The sequence below is a fragment of the Capsaspora owczarzaki genome, assembly GCF_000151315.2.
Source record: "Capsaspora owczarzaki ATCC 30864 unplaced genomic scaffold supercont2.2, whole genome shotgun sequence".
Classification (NCBI taxonomy): domain Eukaryota; class Filasterea; order Ministeriida; family Capsasporidae; genus Capsaspora; species Capsaspora owczarzaki.
This window is the reverse complement of record NW_011887293.1, coordinates 1,065,732-1,084,008: the sequence shown is the minus strand read 5'-3', so window position 1 is coordinate 1,084,008 and position 18,277 is coordinate 1,065,732. Positions and strand designations below refer to the sequence as shown.

Here is an 18,277-nt window from a genome sequence, read left to right as displayed (position 1 = left end):
CGCTGCCAAGCAAGCCATGAAGGATCGTGTTCAAGCGCGGAAGAGCAACGACGTGCAGCAATGAACAAGCAAAGGTTAGGAATGCGAGAAAACAGTAACGGATGTGGGCTTTGAAATTCTCTGCAAGCTGACTTTTTCAATCGGTTGGTGTGTGGGTGTGTCTGTTGTAGTGGCAAAATATTCACTCCTGGTCGCGCCGTTGCCGCAACGCCTCGTCGGACTCCCTTCCGACCAGGATTGTAAAAGGCAGCGAGGTGGCAGAACACCTCTACTTTGCTCTGTTGAATGGGTTGAATCACGTTCCATCGTTTTTGTTGCCGACTTTCGTTGCCTCGAATAACACGCTCTCGATTATCCACCCCGCCATTGTCACATCTCGATAGACATTGCTCAACATTCACCGTACCATAGCACAAGTGGAAATACAAACGAAATGCTCAAGAGAATGTGATAAATGGACAAATCCGTTCATTTTCAATTGGCAAGCAACAAAAACGGACAGATGAAAAAAAACCGCAGGCAAATCAGGGGGGCGCTCAAACAATGGTTGCTGGGATCCTCATGAAAGCAGCTTAGTATTGGTTCTCAATGAGGTAGTCAGCAAGACGCTCGACAACAGAGTTGCACTGGCCGGGCTGGATGCCACCTTCGAAGACACCGATAACGATGGCCTGCTTGGTCTTGACGACGCAGCAGCCAGAGTCAGCGCCCTTGCGGCCGTAGACCGAGCGGTTCTGCTCGTGGCGGAGGAAAGTGAACTTTTGGCCGCCAAGCTTGATGCCGGAAGCGTAGAGGTCGCTGGGCTCCTTCTTGCCGATAGCAGCGACGAGGGCAGCAGCCTCAGCCTTGTCGACCTGTTGTTGGAGAAGAGGAGCAGAGGAAGGAAGGGGCAGACAAAGTGAGCAACAGAAATCCAGCTAGTGCACAGTTCAAACAACGGAATCCGACCAAGGAAAGCAATGCCATGCTGCGGTTTGACGGCAAGGCAACGCGAAAAAGCAAGGAAAGACGGTCGGCAAGGACAGAAGAAGAACAGGAAGAAGAAAAGCAAAGAGGGAAGACAAAAAAAAAAACCCCTCGAACACTGCCCTCCTTTTTGATTTGCTGCTGGTCGACCAACAAACAATCACAAGGTGGTGTTGCAATGCAGAGGAATGGCACGACCACAAGCACCCAAGAACAAGGTCTTGATGTCCAAAGACTCGCGTGGGCAGTCAAACACATCCACCTCCAAAGTGTTGTGACAAGGCGCCAGCAAGATGCATTTTTCAAGATCGAAAAAGTACGATGAAATCAAAAAAAAAAAAAAATACAAAAAAAAATCGACTGTGGGGAATGGTGCTCCACCTCTGTGCTCGCTTCACAGCTGTTTTTGCGCAGGCGCAACTTAGCTTTGCAGCTGCATCGTGGCAAACGGCGGCGCCCAACAACGCGAGCAGCGCACAGCAAAAGACGCCAGAAGAGGAAAAAATAAAAAATAAAAATAAAAAACAATATGATTGCTCTTTTTGGTTGTTTGTTTGTTGTTTGTGTTTTTTTTCGCTTTAAATAAAAAAAAATATTAAAAAACGCTGCTTGTTCGAGAACGGGCCACAATCACACGAGCAAAGAGCGACGGGTGGAGGGTTGGCGCATGCCTCGAAGTGTTTTGCAGAACGCAACAAGTGGTGGGGTTGAAACCACAGCGCTTTTGCTCGCCTCCTCGTCAGTCACGGCAAAATGAAAAAAAAAAAAAGCAAGATCGTACGATCGCAGTATTCAAAAAAAAAAAAGTCCAGTCGCCTGCACAGTGCAAGGCAGTGCCGCCGTCGTTCGCGACTCGAGGCAGCGAGCAAGAGAAGGCGCTTGTTTGTGCTGAAAGTCGGCAAGCAGCAAGCAGCAGCAGCAGCAGCCAACCAAGCGGCTCGAGAAGAAGAGGAAACGAAAAAAAAAATGTGAAAAAAATTCAATCTATCTTCGCGTTGCGCACTTTTTAGGTGAGCCAGCAGCGCACTTGCAGAGCGAGCAGACGCTCACGCAAAGCATGTAGTTGACCCAAATGAAGAGGGCAAAGGAGAAAGAGAAACAGGGGGCGAAGGCGAAGACAGTGACAAACGGCCAAGCACGGAAGAAAGGCACAAAAAAAAAAAAAAAAAAAAGCAACGGAAAAAAAAAGAAAAAAAAAAGCTTGTTTCAGTTTGCAGAAGAGCGAGCGTACCTTGAAGCCGGCAGAGGTGGCCCACGGGTTGCCGTCGAGGCCGTGGATGGCGGCCTTGGAGACGAGCTTGGTGCCAAGGAGGTTGGTGTCGACGTACGCTTGCCAGGACATTGTGTATTTGGGGTTTGTGTTTTTGGTGGAGTGAGCTGCGTTCCAAATGCGGCGGATGTGTTTGATATTTGAGTCAAAAAGCACATTGGGATGTTGTTGGTCGAGGTAGATGGAATATGCAAGCTTGCATCTCGTCATGCCATTTTCTGCTTTGCTGGAGGACGACAGCACGGCGACGAGAGGAAGCAAAAACAAAAAAAAACAAAAACACAAAATACGAAACAACAGCAAAACCGCTTTCTTTTGTTTTTTTTTTTTTCTTTTTTTTTTTACTTGTTCAACTGTGCTTTCGTGCGTCGAGAGGAGCTCGTTCTCGTGCAACCTTCACTCAACAGGAGTGTGAGTAGCACTCGAGCCGCACCCCACGTCCAAGGTGTCACCCTGGTGCCGGGGCGCGCAGCACAACGCTGGGCAAAAATCGCGATCTAAACTGCCTTTTTGTTGCGGTTTTAAGTGTTTTTTTGTTGTTGATTGTTGGTCTATTTTTTTTTTCTTTTTTCTTGAAGTACGGTTGTTTCCTTCACGACCAATGAAAACTGTGTGACAATGCAATCCAAACCCCTCCAGCATGCATTCAACCCTGAAAAATCCAACTGCTCGGCTTGAAAATGCGGGCATCCTTGGACGATGAGCACGCAGGAAGGAGCGCCTCCCAGATCCAACCTCAGGCCGGTAGAGACCAAACTGTAATGCAAAACAGCAGTGCGAGCGCTTCCTCTCACTCAGGCTGCACCGAAAGCTGGAACCTGATCGAACTTCATGGAATCTCGTCAACCATTGCCAGTTTGAGTGCTTCAATTCAGTCTTTTGTTCATTTTTTGGTTTTGTTCCATCTCAGCCATGCCGACCTACGAAGCCATGTTCATGATGCGCCAGTGCAAGAAGGTTTGTGTGCAGCCTCCAATCGGCCAACGCCCCGCTCAACACTCGCACAATAGTCCAGCCGTCAGCACCACAATGGACAAGGGGATGCTGTTTTCGGGACGAGGGAGAGAGAGAGGGAACCGCTACGTTGTCCTCATGGTTTGGCAATCCTACTCTCGTTGAAGCGCTCGCCTGTCCTGCGTCGCTCCTGTCTGATTCATTGACTCAGGGGGGCCAATCCCAGCCATCCCCGTCCTTCACCTTGGTTGGTCTCGCTTGGCGGCGTCCGCGCGTCGGTCTTCAATGCACGCGGATTTTTGTGCGATCTCGCCTTCTTCCATCTCTCCATCTTTCTCTCTCTCTCCTGCCATTCCTATCTCCATACCGCCTCGCAACTCTCTCTCTCTCTCTCTCTCTCTCTCTCTCTCTCTCTTCCATCAAACATCAACCCACCACCGCCGGATTGCCAGTGTTGTCTCACGCTCACTCCTTGCTCACCCTTTTGATTTTTCACCTCTGGTTTCCAGCACGACATCATGAGCTTGTGCGCTCAGTTGTTCGCCACTGTGCACAAGGATGGCGGCTCGGTGCTGAGCTTCAAACACTTTGGCTTGGAGCTGTTGCCGTATCGCATGCGTGGGCTTGGATCGAGCCACTTGACTGCCCGTCGCTTTACGATCAACATGCACGTTTCCACGCTGGCCGTGCCAGTGCTCGAGTCGTGGCTCAAGGCACATCAATCGGTTGCACGCTATCAGCTCTTCCGCACGCCCGACTTGTGGAAGCAGCAGAAGCGCCGTGCGTGCGCGCGTGTCGCCTCGGGAGATCCCATCAAGGATCTGACCCCAGTGTCGACGCTCCCCGTCCCGTTGGTGCGCACCGCTGGCGGCGGCGGCCGCCTCAATCTAGTGCGCTCTATGGTGCCGGCTGCGCGCTTGTCTGGCGAGAAGCAAGAGTTTTTCTATCCGCCCGACCGAGCCACCGTCGAGGCCACCGCGCAGCAAGTGTTTAGCTCCACCGGCTCAATGATTGTAGAAGACTTTGTCAAGAGTCTCGGCTTTGATCGTGCGGCCTTCTCTGAGGAGCTTGCTCGCGCCGTCAACGAAGCAGACCCCTCCGAAAGCCCCGTCTCGTCCACGGACGCGCTGCAGCAACTACGGGCACACGTTCTGACCGTGAACGAGCTCGTTTCCCGCCAGTCCAACTCGGCCGGCGTCCATCTCAACGTGCCCCGAAACATCCTGCCGCCACGCCAGGCTGCCATGGATTTGTTCGCCGACAACAACGATATCCAAGCAGTCGGCACCGATGCCCCGCAGCCAGTCTCCACCAGTTCTGGCATGACCCCGCTGGTCTTCCTCGTGCAGAACGCAGCCTCCATGACAGTGCCCGAGCTTCGGCGGTTTTTGCGCGCACGCTTTGAGGAAGCGTTCAAGCTGCAAACCTCGGCCCAGCTTGCAAAAGTTGACACGGCCGTTCCTTCTGGCAGCGATGCGTCTGTCGATCTGGATGCGCTGCTGCTCAGTCTCACTCCCAGCTCCGACACTCCCTCGTCCTCCACTGCAGACGACGCCGAGCCAGTTGCAACTTCAGCTTCACAGAGCAAATGGATTGATGCCGCCTGGACCAAGGTCCGGAACGATATTGCCGACCTCGAGTCCGAGTTTGAGAGCTCTGCTTCTTACGAGCGCGTTCAAAAGATTGTTGACCGTCTGCGACGCTCCAAGGAGGAAGCTGATGTATAGCGGCCCTCCCCCCCCCTCACACATGTTTTGTATCAATAGCTAACTAGTTTAAACGTCGAATGTCCTTCACGCCGACCTGTTCTCGCTGTTGTTGTTGCTGTTGCTGTTGTTGTCCTTGTAGTTGTTGTGATAAGGTGGTGAACGAGATAGCCATCCAGTGTTTGGGTGAAGCGGGGAAGAGGGAAGAGCGGCAAAAAGCGGTGCATGTTGGTTTTGCACGTTTGGAAAACCCCAGACTATCAAATTAAGATTAACGCACACTATCAAAACTACATCAAGCAAATCTACATCATCGTTAGTTTTAACACGCCAGAGACGGGTCATCGTTCGGACACGGCGCGAGACTCGCGTCGCAGCTCCTTGACCACGGCAGCAAGCGCCTCAGGATTGACGCCCGATTCGCACAACGACACGCAGATGGCCAGCGTCTCGCGGTCCAGTCCCGTGTCGAGTAGCTTGGACATTTCAAAGAGCACTACAGTAGTTGGCATGATGAGCAAAGCGAGACGTGAGCATTTCCCGCCAAAAAAAAAAGCACACAAGCACGAAGCACGAAGCAGCGACCCGTCCGTCAGAGACTCGTGCTCCTGCTCTGCACACGCTCGACTAGCTGCAAGACCGTCATGCCAGACGGGATCCGCGCTTTGCGTAGGTTTGGCGGAGGGTTGCCTCGACTGCTTCTTCTTTCTCCTGAAAGTCTTAACGCGCGACCTTACCGTCCATCGTCTCCTTGGCCTCTCGTACTTGCGCAGTATCCATTTTAGCGTACCGACAATGTATTCGGCAAAGGCACAAAAAAAATTAGGAGACTGAACTTTTTTGGTGATCTTTGAAGAAGGGGACTGGAGTTTCCAAACCAAACCATCACCAAAAGCAGCTTGAATTTCGACTCAGAATAAGCTAAGCCTGTCATGTCAGTCTCACTTTTTTTCGAAATCTTCTTGTTCTCACTCTACTCATCCTCCATCTCGTTTATTTTTCTACTTTGTTTCTTTCCCGAAGCAGCAACTTCACTTTCAAAACATGTCATCTCCGCTTGAGTTGGTCGACTATGTCGCTCAGCCACCGCTCGAATACCCTCGCCGCATCATTGTCAATCCATTCAAGGAGCACCTAGAGCTGCGCGAGCACTTGTTTCAGCTGTATGGCGACCCAGTGACCGCTGAGGCCAACGCAGCCATGCGGAGTGTCGCCGTGAATTTCAGCCTGCTGCTTGTGGGCGGCTTGGTGTTCATCCCGTTCGGTACGTCTTGTTCTCCACGCCATCCTCTCCACATCGAGCCCCCACCGCTTCCCCCCCCCCTATTTTTAAAAAGTGGCTGGCAACCCTAGCGAGCATTTGTCCGTTCTGCTGTGACCTGCGCAGCTTTGATTGAAGGGTGCCACTCGGGTGTGTGGATTGTTTGCACGGTCGCCAAGCGTTCTTCTTGACGATCCTTCCTACTTGCAATTCGATTGTTGTGCTGTACCCAATTGATTGCACATCCACCCGCCCCTTTCCTGACGCGCGCGTATCGAGTACTACCCATACCGTTCTGCAGTCCAGACAAAAACCCCTCTGGAGGCGCTTATATTCTTGCAGAAACTAAATGGCAAAAAAGAAGATGGCGCAAAATAATAACGCGTACCGCGCCATTCTCACACTCGATCAAAAAAATTAAAATCAAAAACAAGATGCGTGTGTCTGTGGACGCGAGTGAATCAAGCTGATGTGCAGCAGCGAATGTCGAGTAGTCTGTCATCCATGGTCGCTTGTGAAACTGTCAAAGTCTCAGTTTTGTGTTGTTTTGTTGGTTTGTTCGTCTGCTTGATCAGCTCTCGTGTTCCGCCGATGGTCGTGGAAACTGTCAACCGCCATCAGCATCGCGGGTGCCATCATCACCATGATTGCCTGCATTCGGCTCAGCGGCGGCTCTGGCACGATCGAATGGGTGACCGTCCTGAAGGTACAGTTGGATTGAGTTGGAATGGAGTTTGATGAGGCTGATTGGCACTGAGATGACGCGGAACGTTGATCTTGGCGTTGATCTATCCTCACGTTTTTTTTTTGTGCATCCTCTTCCGCTTTTATTCATGCTTCAGTTCGCTTGGATCAACATGTGCATGTGCATTGCCTCGATTGGCGTGTCCGCCATCCGCGGGAGCTTGCGCTTGGCTGGCGAATGTTGCTGTCCTAATTTCAATCTCGAGTCACACCGGCCGCACGACTCATGCCTGGCTCGCATTGCCCGAAAGACTGCAGCAAATATTTGGTGGTTTTCTTGGCAGCTCGAGGAAGCGCTGCAATGGACGCTTCTCTGCAATGCCGTCGGAATTACCCTGACCTACATGTCCGCGCTGACCGAAGTCTGCTCGGGCCGTGCGTTTGGAAATGGAGCCTCGCATATTGTCTTTGGTCTTGCCTTTGTGCTGTACGGCGTGGCATGCATTGCCCTTTCTCTGAATGCTGTCAAGGTACGCGGTTGACTCTTGGGTTTTGGTGCATGCGTTTGCCCCTGCTCCAGCTCTCACACATGCTTGCTCTTGTTGTTCCTCTTGCTCTTCTTGCTCGGCTTGCTCTTTTTGATCCTTGTCTTCGCGCATTCAGACCCGTGCGTTCGAGTTCCGAGAGGCCTGCGCTGGCTTGGTGATTGGCGTTATTCTCGTTGTCACACAACACGGATGGCCGTACCACTTTTTCGAAACGGCCTGGAACGAGACCGACATTAGCAACGTTGGCACTGGAGCATTCTTTGTGATTGCCGGTCTGGGCGGCTTGCTCTTTACCTCGCGCCTCGGGCGAGCGGCAATGGGCAACAGCCACTCGCCAAACATCTTCCCCACCATCGCGCTCCTTTCAACCGCCACAGTCCGCCTCTTCCTATGGTCTCCAACCACCTACAGCTCGGACGTGTATGCAACGTTTGCCGCCCTTCTTTCTCTTGCCGGCATTGGCCGCTTGTTCATGTCATGCAAATCCCTTCGGGGAGCCCATGTCACTGGCACGATGCTGGTCATGGCTGGCACTGTCCTGTGCGGCGCTGGTGACGGGGCATTGCGCGCCGCTGAACAGCACCAGCTCGAAGTGACGGGCTATATTCTTATTTTGGCAGTATCTGGACTGGGTGTCAGCGTGTACATGACTTGCCTGTTTGTGGTGCGGTGGAACCTGCTCAAGACGCGCGCCGGCTGCAACCGCCACAGCCCCGCTCTCCCGCACCACCAAGTAGCGACCAAGCCCGGAATTGTCTACCAGCTGCTCAACCCAAGGAATTCATCCAAGCACCAAGATTCCGTGCTGATTCAAATCTAAAAACACACTACACAACAAATTATCTGTTCATGCGGTTTTTTTTTTTTTGGAAGTGGCGATGTTTCATGTCCTGTTCGTGCGGTTTCCGAGTTGCAGCAGCCTTTGAGTAGTTTGGCTTGGTGGTTTTTTTTTCGATTCTGTCTGCACTACTTGCAGAGTTTGTGTTAAATTAATGTACAGTGCTAACTTGAAAACAACAAATTGTGTGCTCAAAACTGTTTCTCGACAAGTGCGCTTTGTTTTCTCATGTTGTAATAATAATACAAGCAAATTCAGTGTAATCACCTCTTACGAGTCGGGCGTCTCATCATCAAGCTCATCAAGCTCTTCTTCATCCGATGGTTCCGAATGTCCCGCTGTCGGATCCTTGACTGGTGCGACGAGTGTACATCGCACATCTGGCGCAGTACGTGTATAAATGACTAAACGAAGTTCCGAGTCCGGCTCTGGACCTGAGAGCACCTTCTTGTACAGGCCGCCAGCGAGAGTGCGGGCTTTGGGCGGTTTGGTCGAGCCCTTGTCTTCAAGGATTTCGACCTCACGATATACCTTCCATCCGGCTTTCGTGATGTAAGCTTTGGACCACAGGCGGCCGTCAGTCCATCGCTGGATGGTGCGGGCAGAGTAGAGAAAGCCAATGTTGGCGCGGATGAGTTTCTTGCCGAGGCGAGAGAGTCGTTCGTTAAACACCAATTCTGGTTCGGTTCCAGCCCGTTTGAATAAGAGAGTCGTGATATGATCTGGCTTGTGAAACCCGTCAAACGGGAGTGGAGCAGTACGGAAAGACAGCTCTGAGGGCGACAGCGTGGATTCTTTGAACACAAGCGGCTTGGACTGCTTGGGCTGCTTGGGCTGCTTGGGCTGCTTGGGCTGCTTGGCGTCTGAGGCAGGGCGTTTCGCCTTTGCGGATTGGCGTTTTTTGCGTGGTTTCTTGGCAATCAGAGAAGGCGTGAGGGACTTGCTGTGGGCCACGCCTGCTTCAAAGGTGACTTCCGTGAAATGGCCCACCTTGCGCGTTTTCTCTTTCGTTGGGGGCACTGTTGGCATTGTTGCTGGCGGTGGTACTGGCTGTGGTGCTAGTGGTAGTTGAGGCTGCGTGTGCGGCTGAAAATACTGCTGCGATGACGGCAATGGAAAATGAGGCGGCAGAGGTGGTGGTGGTGGTGGAGGAGGTTGGAAGTATGATGTGTGTGGCGCGCTCCAATAGGGGTATGGGTATGGAGGATAGTTCGGCGGGTATCCGTACGGCGCTCCATAGTGCGGAAACGGAGGAGGAGGATAGGACTGCATGGGCGCGGGAGAGAACCGATTGGTCGACTGAGAATAAAGCTCGATTTGCTCAATACCTGTGTTGTTGTAGTAGTTGGCGTGCGTGTGTGTGTGTCAGAGTGAGTACGGAACTATTCAACAAATCTCAGACAATTCGAATTTGATCGGGTTTTGGATGACCTTCCACAAAAACCTGCAGCCTAATCGAATTTAACCCGGTTTTGGTCATGTTTGAATTATTTTTAAATGTTTTTGAGTTATTTTGTCTGCGTGTGGGCGACTCTTCCAACTCTTGCGGTTGCTCGCCCCTTCCGTGGCTCAACCCAGCCCAACCACGCACCGAGCCGCGATCTGCTGCACCAAACTTAGCCAGCTCACACACTGGCCGCGTCGCAGGCGTTGTTGCGGGACGGATGGCACCGCTGTGAGGTGGTTGTGGTTGAACAACGGTAGACACATTTTCGATTATTTTCTATTTTTTTTCTATTTTTTGTTTAAGTCTGCGACAACGCGTACTCCCCACGACGGGGCCAGAGCGCAATGGCGCGTGCTGATCAGACGATGCCGAGCTGGTCCTTCCGCTCCTGGTCGTCTCGGCACTCGAACCGCCCTCGAAGCAAGCTTCAAGCGATTCGTTGAGGGATCAAGCACTTGTTATTTTTTTTTATTTTTTTTTTTAGTAGGTTACTCCAAAGAGCGGCGCATCTCACACTGCGCATCGTCGCTCAACACACGGTAAACAAGGCGACCAAAGCAGGAGAAGGCAGACTACTTCCACCTCGTCCAGCAAAAGTCGCGCAAAAGTCGAAAAGAAACGAAAAAAAAAAAATGAAAATGAAAAAAAGAAAACGGTTAAAAAAATCGCAGTTTGTTGCCATAAATGTGAGTGGCTTACACGGCTACGCTAAGGGGAGAAAAGACTGGCGCACACACACAGCCAGACTGTTCTGCGCATGATCCATCACTTGAATTTGGCTCTTGTTGGTTTGGTGCTGTTGTTGATTGACAGAGTATGTTTAAAATGAGGGGAGAAACCAGTGGAGGAAAAAAAATCAGGCGAAAATCAGGTTGTTTTGGGTGTTTGAAATTTCCGTCACACAGGATACATGTATCGCTTGGACGGGCGTTTGTTTTGTGTGTTTGTGTGTGTGTGTGTGTGTGTGTGTGTGTGTGTGTGTGTGTGTGTGTGTGTGTGTGTGTGTGTGTGTGGTGTGTGTTTGAGTGATTTTGGTATCTGAGCTGAAGGTCAAACAAGTTGAACAGCGATGCAGCAATTTGGATGCCTGTATCGCTTCTCTTGCTGTGCAACGGGACGAGTCGGGTAGACACCATCAAGAGGCAGGCCAAAGGAGATTTTCAAGATGAGAAGGCAACCGGCTGCTCTCAAAGCGGAAGCCAAGCAAGATGTTAAAGAAGAGGCAGAGTTGAGCTGAGAAGAAGACTCGATTTGTGCTTTGTTTTGCCATTCCGTCTGTTTGCATCTCTCCCTCTCCCTCTCCCTCTCTCGTGTAATTATAAAAAGCGCATATCTAAAATCAAAAATGCGCCACTCCAAGATTCACACAATGCGACGGCTCGTGGCGGTGCTGCTTCCGCTGCTGCTGCTGCTCGCTCCAGCAACATCCTGCGCGTCGTCCGCCAGTCCGCCCGTGCACCTCACCCTGCGTGCCAAGTGGCATGCCACGCCGCTGATTGCAGAAGCCAGGTAGCCTCCCCCCTCCCCCTCGTTCTCACTCACCCACCCACTCACGCCAACTCACGTCGGTCGGCGTTTCAATGCAGTTTCAGTTGGAGATCTCGCTCGCGCGCGCGTTTTCAACTCTTCTTCCGCCGTTCCACGACTGACCTGGCTGTCTGGTTTTTGTCTGTCTTTCTCTCTGATGCAGTGAGTACATGGCACGCGCTGGCAAGTTCTGGGAGTTTCTCGATACCACTGTGCGACTGCCCTTCGCTGCCCCTTCATCCTCAACCGGCGCTGCTCCAACTGATCGCGCAATGTACGCTGCGCTTGTGCACGCAGCAAGTGAGCACATCACGCTCACCGAGATTGCCGTCATGGAGTTTGCTCTGGCGATGCGCTACTACTCGGTCGCTGTCGACACTCAGTTCCAGCTTGCCAGCTCACACTTTGCTGCCGTCATCAACCGGGCCGACTCTGGCGCGGACACGGCTCCTCGCAACCCATGCGACCACGATCTTGCGGTCGTGCGCCCAGGTGTCGGCATTGCATGCCGGATTGCTGATCTCGATGCGCTCCTGCTCGGCAGCACAAACGCACCCAATGCTCTCGCTGCAAGGTACAAGCCCCAACACAAAACCACAAAACCCATTGGATGTTCATTCAATGAGTAGTGTGCACTTGCTGGGGAGAAGGAGGGTGTTGTTGCTTGCAAAAGGCTGCACTCACACGGAAACTTTCCAATTTCAATTCACATAGTGTTGCTGATACCATTTTTCCATCGGATCACGTCTTTCCAGCTGCCCGTGGTGCCTCTGCCCCGATCATGACAATCATCTTGTATGCCTCTTTTGAGTCGCAGCTGCTGGGCGCCTTCTCTACCCGGCTGCGTGAACTCGCCAACAATGGCCAGATTCAGCTCGTCTTCCGCCATCTCGCCCCTTCCACCCTTGCTTCTACGACAGCATCAGTGACACGCGCCTCTTCGCAGCCTGCCCAGCTCAGCGGCTATGGCGTTGAGCTGGCAATCAAGAGTCTCGAGTACAAGGCCGTGGATGACAGTAAAATCTCTGAAGGTAACTGCTGGATTTGTTTTGAACCGATATATTGAAGACAAAAGAAAACAACCATGTATTTTTTTTCTCACCGTTTGCGGATTGTGTGGATGCAGCGCTGCACAAGCAGAGCGATCTCTCCGGAATTGAAACATCGGACGAGCTCGGCGGCTTTCTGTTTGGGCGACTTCGCGAAATTTACCCAGATTCGCAGGCCGACCTTGTCAAGCTGCGGGAACACATGTGGAAGGAGATTAATACTCTCACCGAGCTCAAGCAGTGGGAACTGGCAGAGCTTGGGCTTCAAGCGAGTCAGACGGTTTTGCAGTCGCAAGACCCGCTGGCGTCGCTCCTCGACATTGCGCGCAACATGCCCTCCATGTACCGCCCGCTCTCTCGCATGAAGCTCAATTCTACCGTCCAGGATGTTATTATCGCCGGCAGCTCCAAGGTTGGTCAGCTTGGTTTTGGGCAGGGGACTTCCGCCCTGTTTCTGAACGGCCTGTCCATTCCTCTGGATGAGGATGTTTTCACGTACGTTTTGTTTTGATTTCTGTTGTACATTGCTGTCAACTTATGGTTGTCTGCTCCTTAATCCTTCGCCTGGTTGGCAGCGATTTTTTTTTTGAGTGTGTGTGTGTGTATCTATGTTGGTGTGTATTGTCCGTCACTCACGTTGCACCATTGCATTCTACAGTATTCTGGACAGGTTTGATGCCGAAACACGGGCATACAACCAGCTCCTGCGGATTGGTGTTCCCTCCGAGCAAATTGTCAGCTTGGTGCATCTGGGCGTGCGTCCGCAACCCGTTCCCGTTGTAGCGGTCGACGTCAACTCCCCCGCCGTCATCTGGATTAACAATTTGGAACGAGATGACGTGTATGCGAGGTTTCCACCACTCTTGAGAGATGTAAGTGGAACATTTTTGGGCATTTTGTTTTCCGGATTTTGTGCTTTGCTTTCTTGTGCCTTCACTCATCTCACGAATGGGTTGCTTGGCTTGCTTGCACTCTAGATGTTGCGCCCATCGTACCCTGGTCAGATGAAGTATGTGCGCAAGAACGTGTTCCACTACCTTTTTGTCGCAGATCTCTCCTCTCCCACCAGTTACATTGGCATCGCCCAGCTGATTGACGCCGTTGCCCGTATGACGCCCGTTCGCTTTGGAGTCGTTTTTGTGTCTGGTAACGAGCTCCTTGGACCAAACTCGAGTCCATTTTCAATCGCAATGCGCGAGGAGGTTTCTCTTGGCAAAGGGCATGTTGGTAGTCTTTTGGAGGTGATTCTTCGCCTCTTCTTGCATGCACTTGACGAACACGACCGCTTGGCTGCGATGCGCTTCCTGCATTCGGTACGACGATCTCAGGGGGTTTTGTATGCCTTTGCTTTTTTGTGTGTGTGTGTGTGTGTGTTTGTTTAGGGTTTTGTTTTGTTTTTGTGTTTCCCCTTGAGCTCTTCGTTGAATAGCTTCAACTCAACCTGTTCTTGTTCCGTTTTTGCACCAAAGATCAATCCAACGGCCCGCCAAGACCAGGCTGTCTCCTTGAAGGCAGTTCGCGCTCGGTATGAGGAGATGGGCTTTGACTCTGAAGAGTTTGATACCGTCATTCTTCCCACTTCTGGGTACAATCAAGCCATCGGCGACTGGAATGACATGGTCAACCAACGCGGCATCTACCAGTACCCTGCCACCTTCCTCAATGGCGTCTACCGGCCGTTTGACATGGTCGATGCGCCTGGGCAGATGCACCAGGACTACTTCCAACAACTTTACCCCATCTTGATGGACATTCACCACCGTGTCGTCCACGAGCAGACCGACATGTACGCACACGCCCTGTCAAAGAACCAAGCCATGGCCCGTTTGTCGCTGCGCGTGATTCCCACTGACGAGGCGTCCATTCGCTTTGCCTCGTACGAGACAACCGCAGCGGAGCATTTCCTTGCGTCTGTCCGTTGGCTGTATCGCAACGAAGGTAGGGTGCAGAGTCCTTTGGTGGGGGGGGGGGTTTGAGGCAGGTAGTTTGTTGTTTTTGTTTTTTGTTTTTTTGTTTTTTCTCTTTTTTTGACGTGTCTGACTTGACACACTCTTTGCTTTTTGCCGTGTGTGTTTGCAGTGGAGCATACTGGAGCGACATCGTTCAGCCACCTCCTGGTAGTTTCCGATTTTGTTGCAGAACACAATCTTCGGCTGCTCAGACAGGCCTTCACCTACCTTTCGACTGGCCATGTAAGACATTGGAATGACATTGACCATGCCCATGTTGACTTTTGCGTGCTGATTTTTTTTTGTGTGTGTGGTGTTTTCTTGCCACTACTTTGACATGATTCAGGCTCGCAAGTCCTCCCGCATGGCAGTCTTGCTCAACCCTTCGCGGGGCGATGTTGACCAAGTCACCGTTTTCTGGGGGCTCGTGATGCAAGCGGTGTCGCAGTCGCAGGCGCCGGTCGTTGCTGGCGAGTTTGCAATGATCCTCTTCCAACGCTTGCATGAGCAGCTTGGTGGAGCCGCGGAAATTGCCCATACATTGCCCGAGGCAGTCTCCCTGCTGAGCAAGGTCAAGAACAGCAAGCCGGATGTCTTCGCCAAGGTGTTTGAGTCGTTGGATGATGCTACCTTCCGTGCAGGCCTGTTGAGCAACAATGCTCACGTGCAAGGCATGTTCGACACGAGTGCTGGCACGACTGTGATTGTGACGAACGGCCGGGTATGTTACAGCTCGTGTGTTTGAAGCGCTGTTGCTTCGGTGAGACAACTCAACTGCGAGTCTTGTGCTGCTTTTTCTTAGATTTATGGACCCATCTCGAGCGCAGATCGCCTCTCTTGGCATGATTTCAAGCTAATCGAGGAGAACCAAACTCGCGAATCCGTTCGGCAACTCACATCTGTTGTCAACGGCCTCACTACTTCGCAGGACAAGTAAGCGCGGAGAGAATGTGGTGTGATTTCACATTACGGGGGGTGTTGGCAGAGATGAGAAATCACATTGTTGTAAGAAATCCTCTTTTTTTTTTTTGTTTGGTAGGTCCATTCTGCTCATCCGAGCCCACGCCGTCCTCGGCAGCTTCAAGGGTGAACGCTCGCGCATTATTGGTCACGTGTCTGCTGCCCCAGGGTATGTAGGCCGCGCAGACTGTGAGAGAGGCACGTGGCTTTTTGGTTGCTCACCTGTTTTGGTTGTAAAGCGCGATCGAAACGAGCTCCGTCATTGCCGACCCGGTGCTTCCAAAGTTCCACGTGGTTGCTCTCGTAGATCCACTCTCTCAAGAAGCTCAGCGCCTGGTTCCGTTGTTGCATGTACGATTCTCTCACGAGTGTGCTTGGGTCTACGTGGCATGCTCTCCTCCCTTGCCTGACTTGCATTTGTCGTGCATAGACAATTCGTGATGCCTTGCCAGTGACCATGCGAATCATCCTCACTCCGGTTCACAAGATTGACGCCATCAAAGTCAACCGATACTACCGCATGGTCTTGGATCCTCGCGTTGTGTTTGACGCTCAACACAGGTATGCCTTCTGGTGGGTGCTGCTTCTCGCTTGCTCCACTTGCCAAAAGTTTAACACTCTGCTCTGGTGACACTTTGCCCGCAGAATGTCCAACGTCCCTGCTGCGCACTTTTCTGGACTGCCAACCGCTCCCTTGTACACGCTGGCGGTCGACACGCCGAACGCCTGGCTGATTGGCTCGGTCTCTTGCAGTTACGACTTGGACAACATTCGTCTCTCGGACGTTAAGACTGCTGTCACTGCCGTTTTTGAGCTCGAGCACTTGCTCATTCAAGGTACGAAGGCGGACTTGTGTGGGGAACAGATGTCAACTAGGGAGACCAGGGCATTTCTTCGAATTAATTTTGCGCTAAAACAATCATGGTTGTATCTGTTTTGTGTGCAGGATCTTGCTTTGAGCAATCTGGTGCTGCTCCGCGTGGTCTGCAGTTGATTGCCGAGCCGCTTGTTGCGGATGGCGCGGCCAAGGCAAAAGACACTGTTGTGATGGAAACCATGGGCTACTTTCAACTCCAACTGTCTCCGGGTGTTTGGCGTGTGGCCGTTCGCCCTGGCCGCCCTGCTGAAATGTACAGCATTGGCTTTGTGGCAGAGGATCCCAATCAGCAATTCCTGCAGCTCATGTCGCGCGGCAAGCAGGACGTTGTCCTTCGCACTGCTTCAACCGTCTATTACCCCGACGCCCATGTCGACAGCGAATTGGTTGCGGCAATGACTGACTTGCGTGGCAAGAACGTTGTGTTTTTGGTAAACGCTGAATGTTGCGGTGATGACATGTTGCTGCATGCGACTGGGGGGTTTTGTGTTTGGGTTTTTTTGTGCTTTCGCATTCTGACTGTTGGGATTGGATGGCAGGCCCAACGACGACCAGCTGCAGTGCAACAAGATCTGTTGTACGAGCTGTATCAGGCAAGCATTGCAGAACAAAAGGAGCAGCGTGCCCGACGAGCAGAGGCTTCGGCGGCTGCTGCGGCTGCGGCTGAGGCTGCGGCTGCGGCTGAGGCTCCAGCCACGACAGCTGAAGAGAAACCCCAAGAGGGTGGTGTCTGGGCTTCGTTCACAAACTTGCTTGGTGGTCAAAAAGCAGCAGATCAGAAAGCCGAGGCCGCAGACTCTGAAGTTGCGATGATTCAGCCCCGCATGCCGGACCCCAACCTCGAAACTATTCACGTGTTCTCTGTGGCCTCGGGTCATTTGTATGAACGCTTTTTGCGCATCATGCTTTTGAGTGTGGTCAACAACACGCGTCACCCCGTCAAGTTTTGGCTAATCAAAAACTACCTGTCGCCTCAGTTTAAAGTGCGTTCGAATGGATTCGCCCGCGTTCTTTTTTTCTTTTCTTTTTTGTTTTTCTGCTCTGAAGAAGTATCTGGTCTCTCGGTGTCTCACTGTTTGCTTTGGCTGCAACCCACAGGAGTCCATCCACTTTTTGGCAGAACAGTTCCACTTTGAAGTGGAACTTGTCACCTACAAGTGGCCTGCTTGGGTGTTTGCTCAGACAAACAAGATTCGAACAATTTGGGCGTACAAGATTCTGTTCTTGGATGTGCTCTTCCCTCTGGGCGTTCACAAGATTATTTTCGTCGACTCGGACCAAACCGTTCGAGCTGATCTTGCAGAGTTGGCCGCGATCGATTTGAAGGGAGCGCCCTATGGTTATGTGCCGTTCTGCTCCGACCGTCGCGAGATGGACGGTTTCCGCTTCTGGGATTCCGGCTATTGGAAGACGCATTTGGCTGGACGTCCGTATCATATTAGGTACCAAAGTCCTCAGGGCACGTTTTGGTGTTGTTGACGAGGTTTTTTTTTTCCCTCTTTTGTGGGTTTTTTTTTGTTTTGTTTTGCTCTTGTGTTGCCCTTTTTCTCATTCCTTTTCGCGCGTTTTCTATGTAGTGCGCTGTATGTGATTGATCTGATTCGCTTCCGCGCAATCTCGGCCGGCGATCAACTTCGTGCCTCCTACCAGCAGCTCGCCCCGGATCCAAACAGCTTGTCAAACCTCGACCAGGATCTCCCGAACAACATGATGCACCAATTGCCCATCTTTTCGCTACCGTCCGAGTGGCTGTGGTGTGAAACTTGGTGCTCGGATGAGGCCAAGAAGCGTGCCAAGACGATTGATTTGGTGAGCGGATTTTTTCTGGTGTGAACAACGTTTTGATTGTGCCCGTTTCTTTGGGGTTGCGAGACTCACTTGCTGTTGACTTGAATGACAGTGCAACAATCCGCTCACAAAAGAACCAAAGCTGGCCGCTGCCACGCGTATCTTGCCCGAGTGGCCCTCCTACGACGTGACCATCAAAGCCGTGCTTGAGCAATTTGAAGCCAACCAGACCGCCGCTGCTCAACCTGTGGTGGCCGATTCGGAACCAACCGAAAGCCATACCGAGTTGTAAACCTGTTTTCATCCTTCATGCACTTCATTTTAAACCTGAACACCAACACTTTTGTTGGGAACCTTTCCTCTGTTCGTCCCTAGCATTGATGCCATGCTTGTCTGTACTTGGCTTCTATTGGTCTTATTATTTTTAAAAAAGCAAAAGTTCACGCTCTACTG

General features: G+C 51.8%; 6 protein-coding genes across 6 annotated transcripts; 3 read left to right on the top strand and 3 right to left on the bottom strand.

Annotated features, from left to right (window-relative positions):
- Nucleotides 1-434: 434 nt before the first annotated feature.
- Nucleotides 435-2,344, bottom strand: CAOG_01521 (hypothetical protein). Its single transcript, XM_004364332.2, has 2 exons — nt 2,198-2,344; nt 435-854 (listed from the first exon to the last, which is right to left on the bottom strand). The coding sequence occupies exons 1-2, from the start codon at nt 2,306-2,308 to the stop codon at nt 573-575; spliced, it is 393 nt and encodes a 130-aa protein (XP_004364389.1). The 5' UTR covers nt 2,309-2,344; the 3' UTR covers nt 435-572.
- Nucleotides 2,345-3,072: 728 nt separating this feature from the next.
- CAOG_01520 (hypothetical protein) lies at nt 3,073-4,994 on the top strand. Its single transcript, XM_004364331.2, has 2 exons — nt 3,073-3,193; nt 3,700-4,994. The coding sequence occupies exons 1-2, from the start codon at nt 3,149-3,151 to the stop codon at nt 4,915-4,917; spliced, it is 1,263 nt and encodes a 420-aa protein (XP_004364388.2). The 5' UTR covers nt 3,073-3,148; the 3' UTR covers nt 4,918-4,994.
- A 152-nt stretch (nt 4,995-5,146) lies between these two features.
- Nucleotides 5,147-5,751, bottom strand: CAOG_01519 (hypothetical protein). Its single transcript, XM_004364330.2, has 2 exons — nt 5,634-5,751; nt 5,147-5,392 (listed from the first exon to the last, which is right to left on the bottom strand). Exons 1-2 carry the CDS (start codon nt 5,674-5,676, stop codon nt 5,238-5,240), a joined length of 198 nt encoding a protein of 65 aa, XP_004364387.1. The 5' UTR covers nt 5,677-5,751; the 3' UTR covers nt 5,147-5,237.
- A 91-nt stretch (nt 5,752-5,842) lies between these two features.
- On the top strand, nt 5,843-8,487 carry CAOG_01518 (hypothetical protein). The gene is made up of 4 exons (XM_004364329.2): nt 5,843-6,160; nt 6,733-6,863; nt 7,000-7,371; nt 7,505-8,487. Exons 1-4 carry the CDS (start codon nt 5,941-5,943, stop codon nt 8,207-8,209), a joined length of 1,428 nt encoding a protein of 475 aa, XP_004364386.1. The 5' UTR covers nt 5,843-5,940; the 3' UTR covers nt 8,210-8,487.
- Nucleotides 8,417-9,555, bottom strand: CAOG_01517 (hypothetical protein). Its single transcript, XM_004364328.2, has one exon. It carries the CDS (start codon nt 9,497-9,499, stop codon nt 8,498-8,500), a length of 1,002 nt encoding a protein of 333 aa, XP_004364385.1. The 5' UTR covers nt 9,500-9,555; the 3' UTR covers nt 8,417-8,497.
- A 1,464-nt stretch (nt 9,556-11,019) lies between these two features.
- On the top strand, nt 11,020-18,274 carry CAOG_01516 (UDP-glucose:glycoprotein glucosyltransferase; the record flags this gene model as incomplete). Its single annotated transcript, XM_004364327.2, has 19 exons — nt 11,020-11,183; nt 11,365-11,775; nt 11,916-12,232; nt 12,328-12,745; nt 12,909-13,122; nt 13,228-13,563; nt 13,720-14,188; nt 14,330-14,442; nt 14,546-14,920; nt 15,002-15,132; nt 15,239-15,328; nt 15,399-15,510; nt 15,590-15,720; nt 15,805-15,995; nt 16,106-16,467; nt 16,576-17,019; nt 17,135-17,478; nt 17,614-17,845; nt 17,937-18,274. 19 exons carry the CDS (start codon nt 11,020-11,022, stop codon nt 18,114-18,116), a joined length of 5,034 nt encoding a protein of 1,677 aa, XP_004364384.1. The 3' UTR covers nt 18,117-18,274.
- Nucleotides 18,275-18,277: the final 3 nt, after the last annotated feature.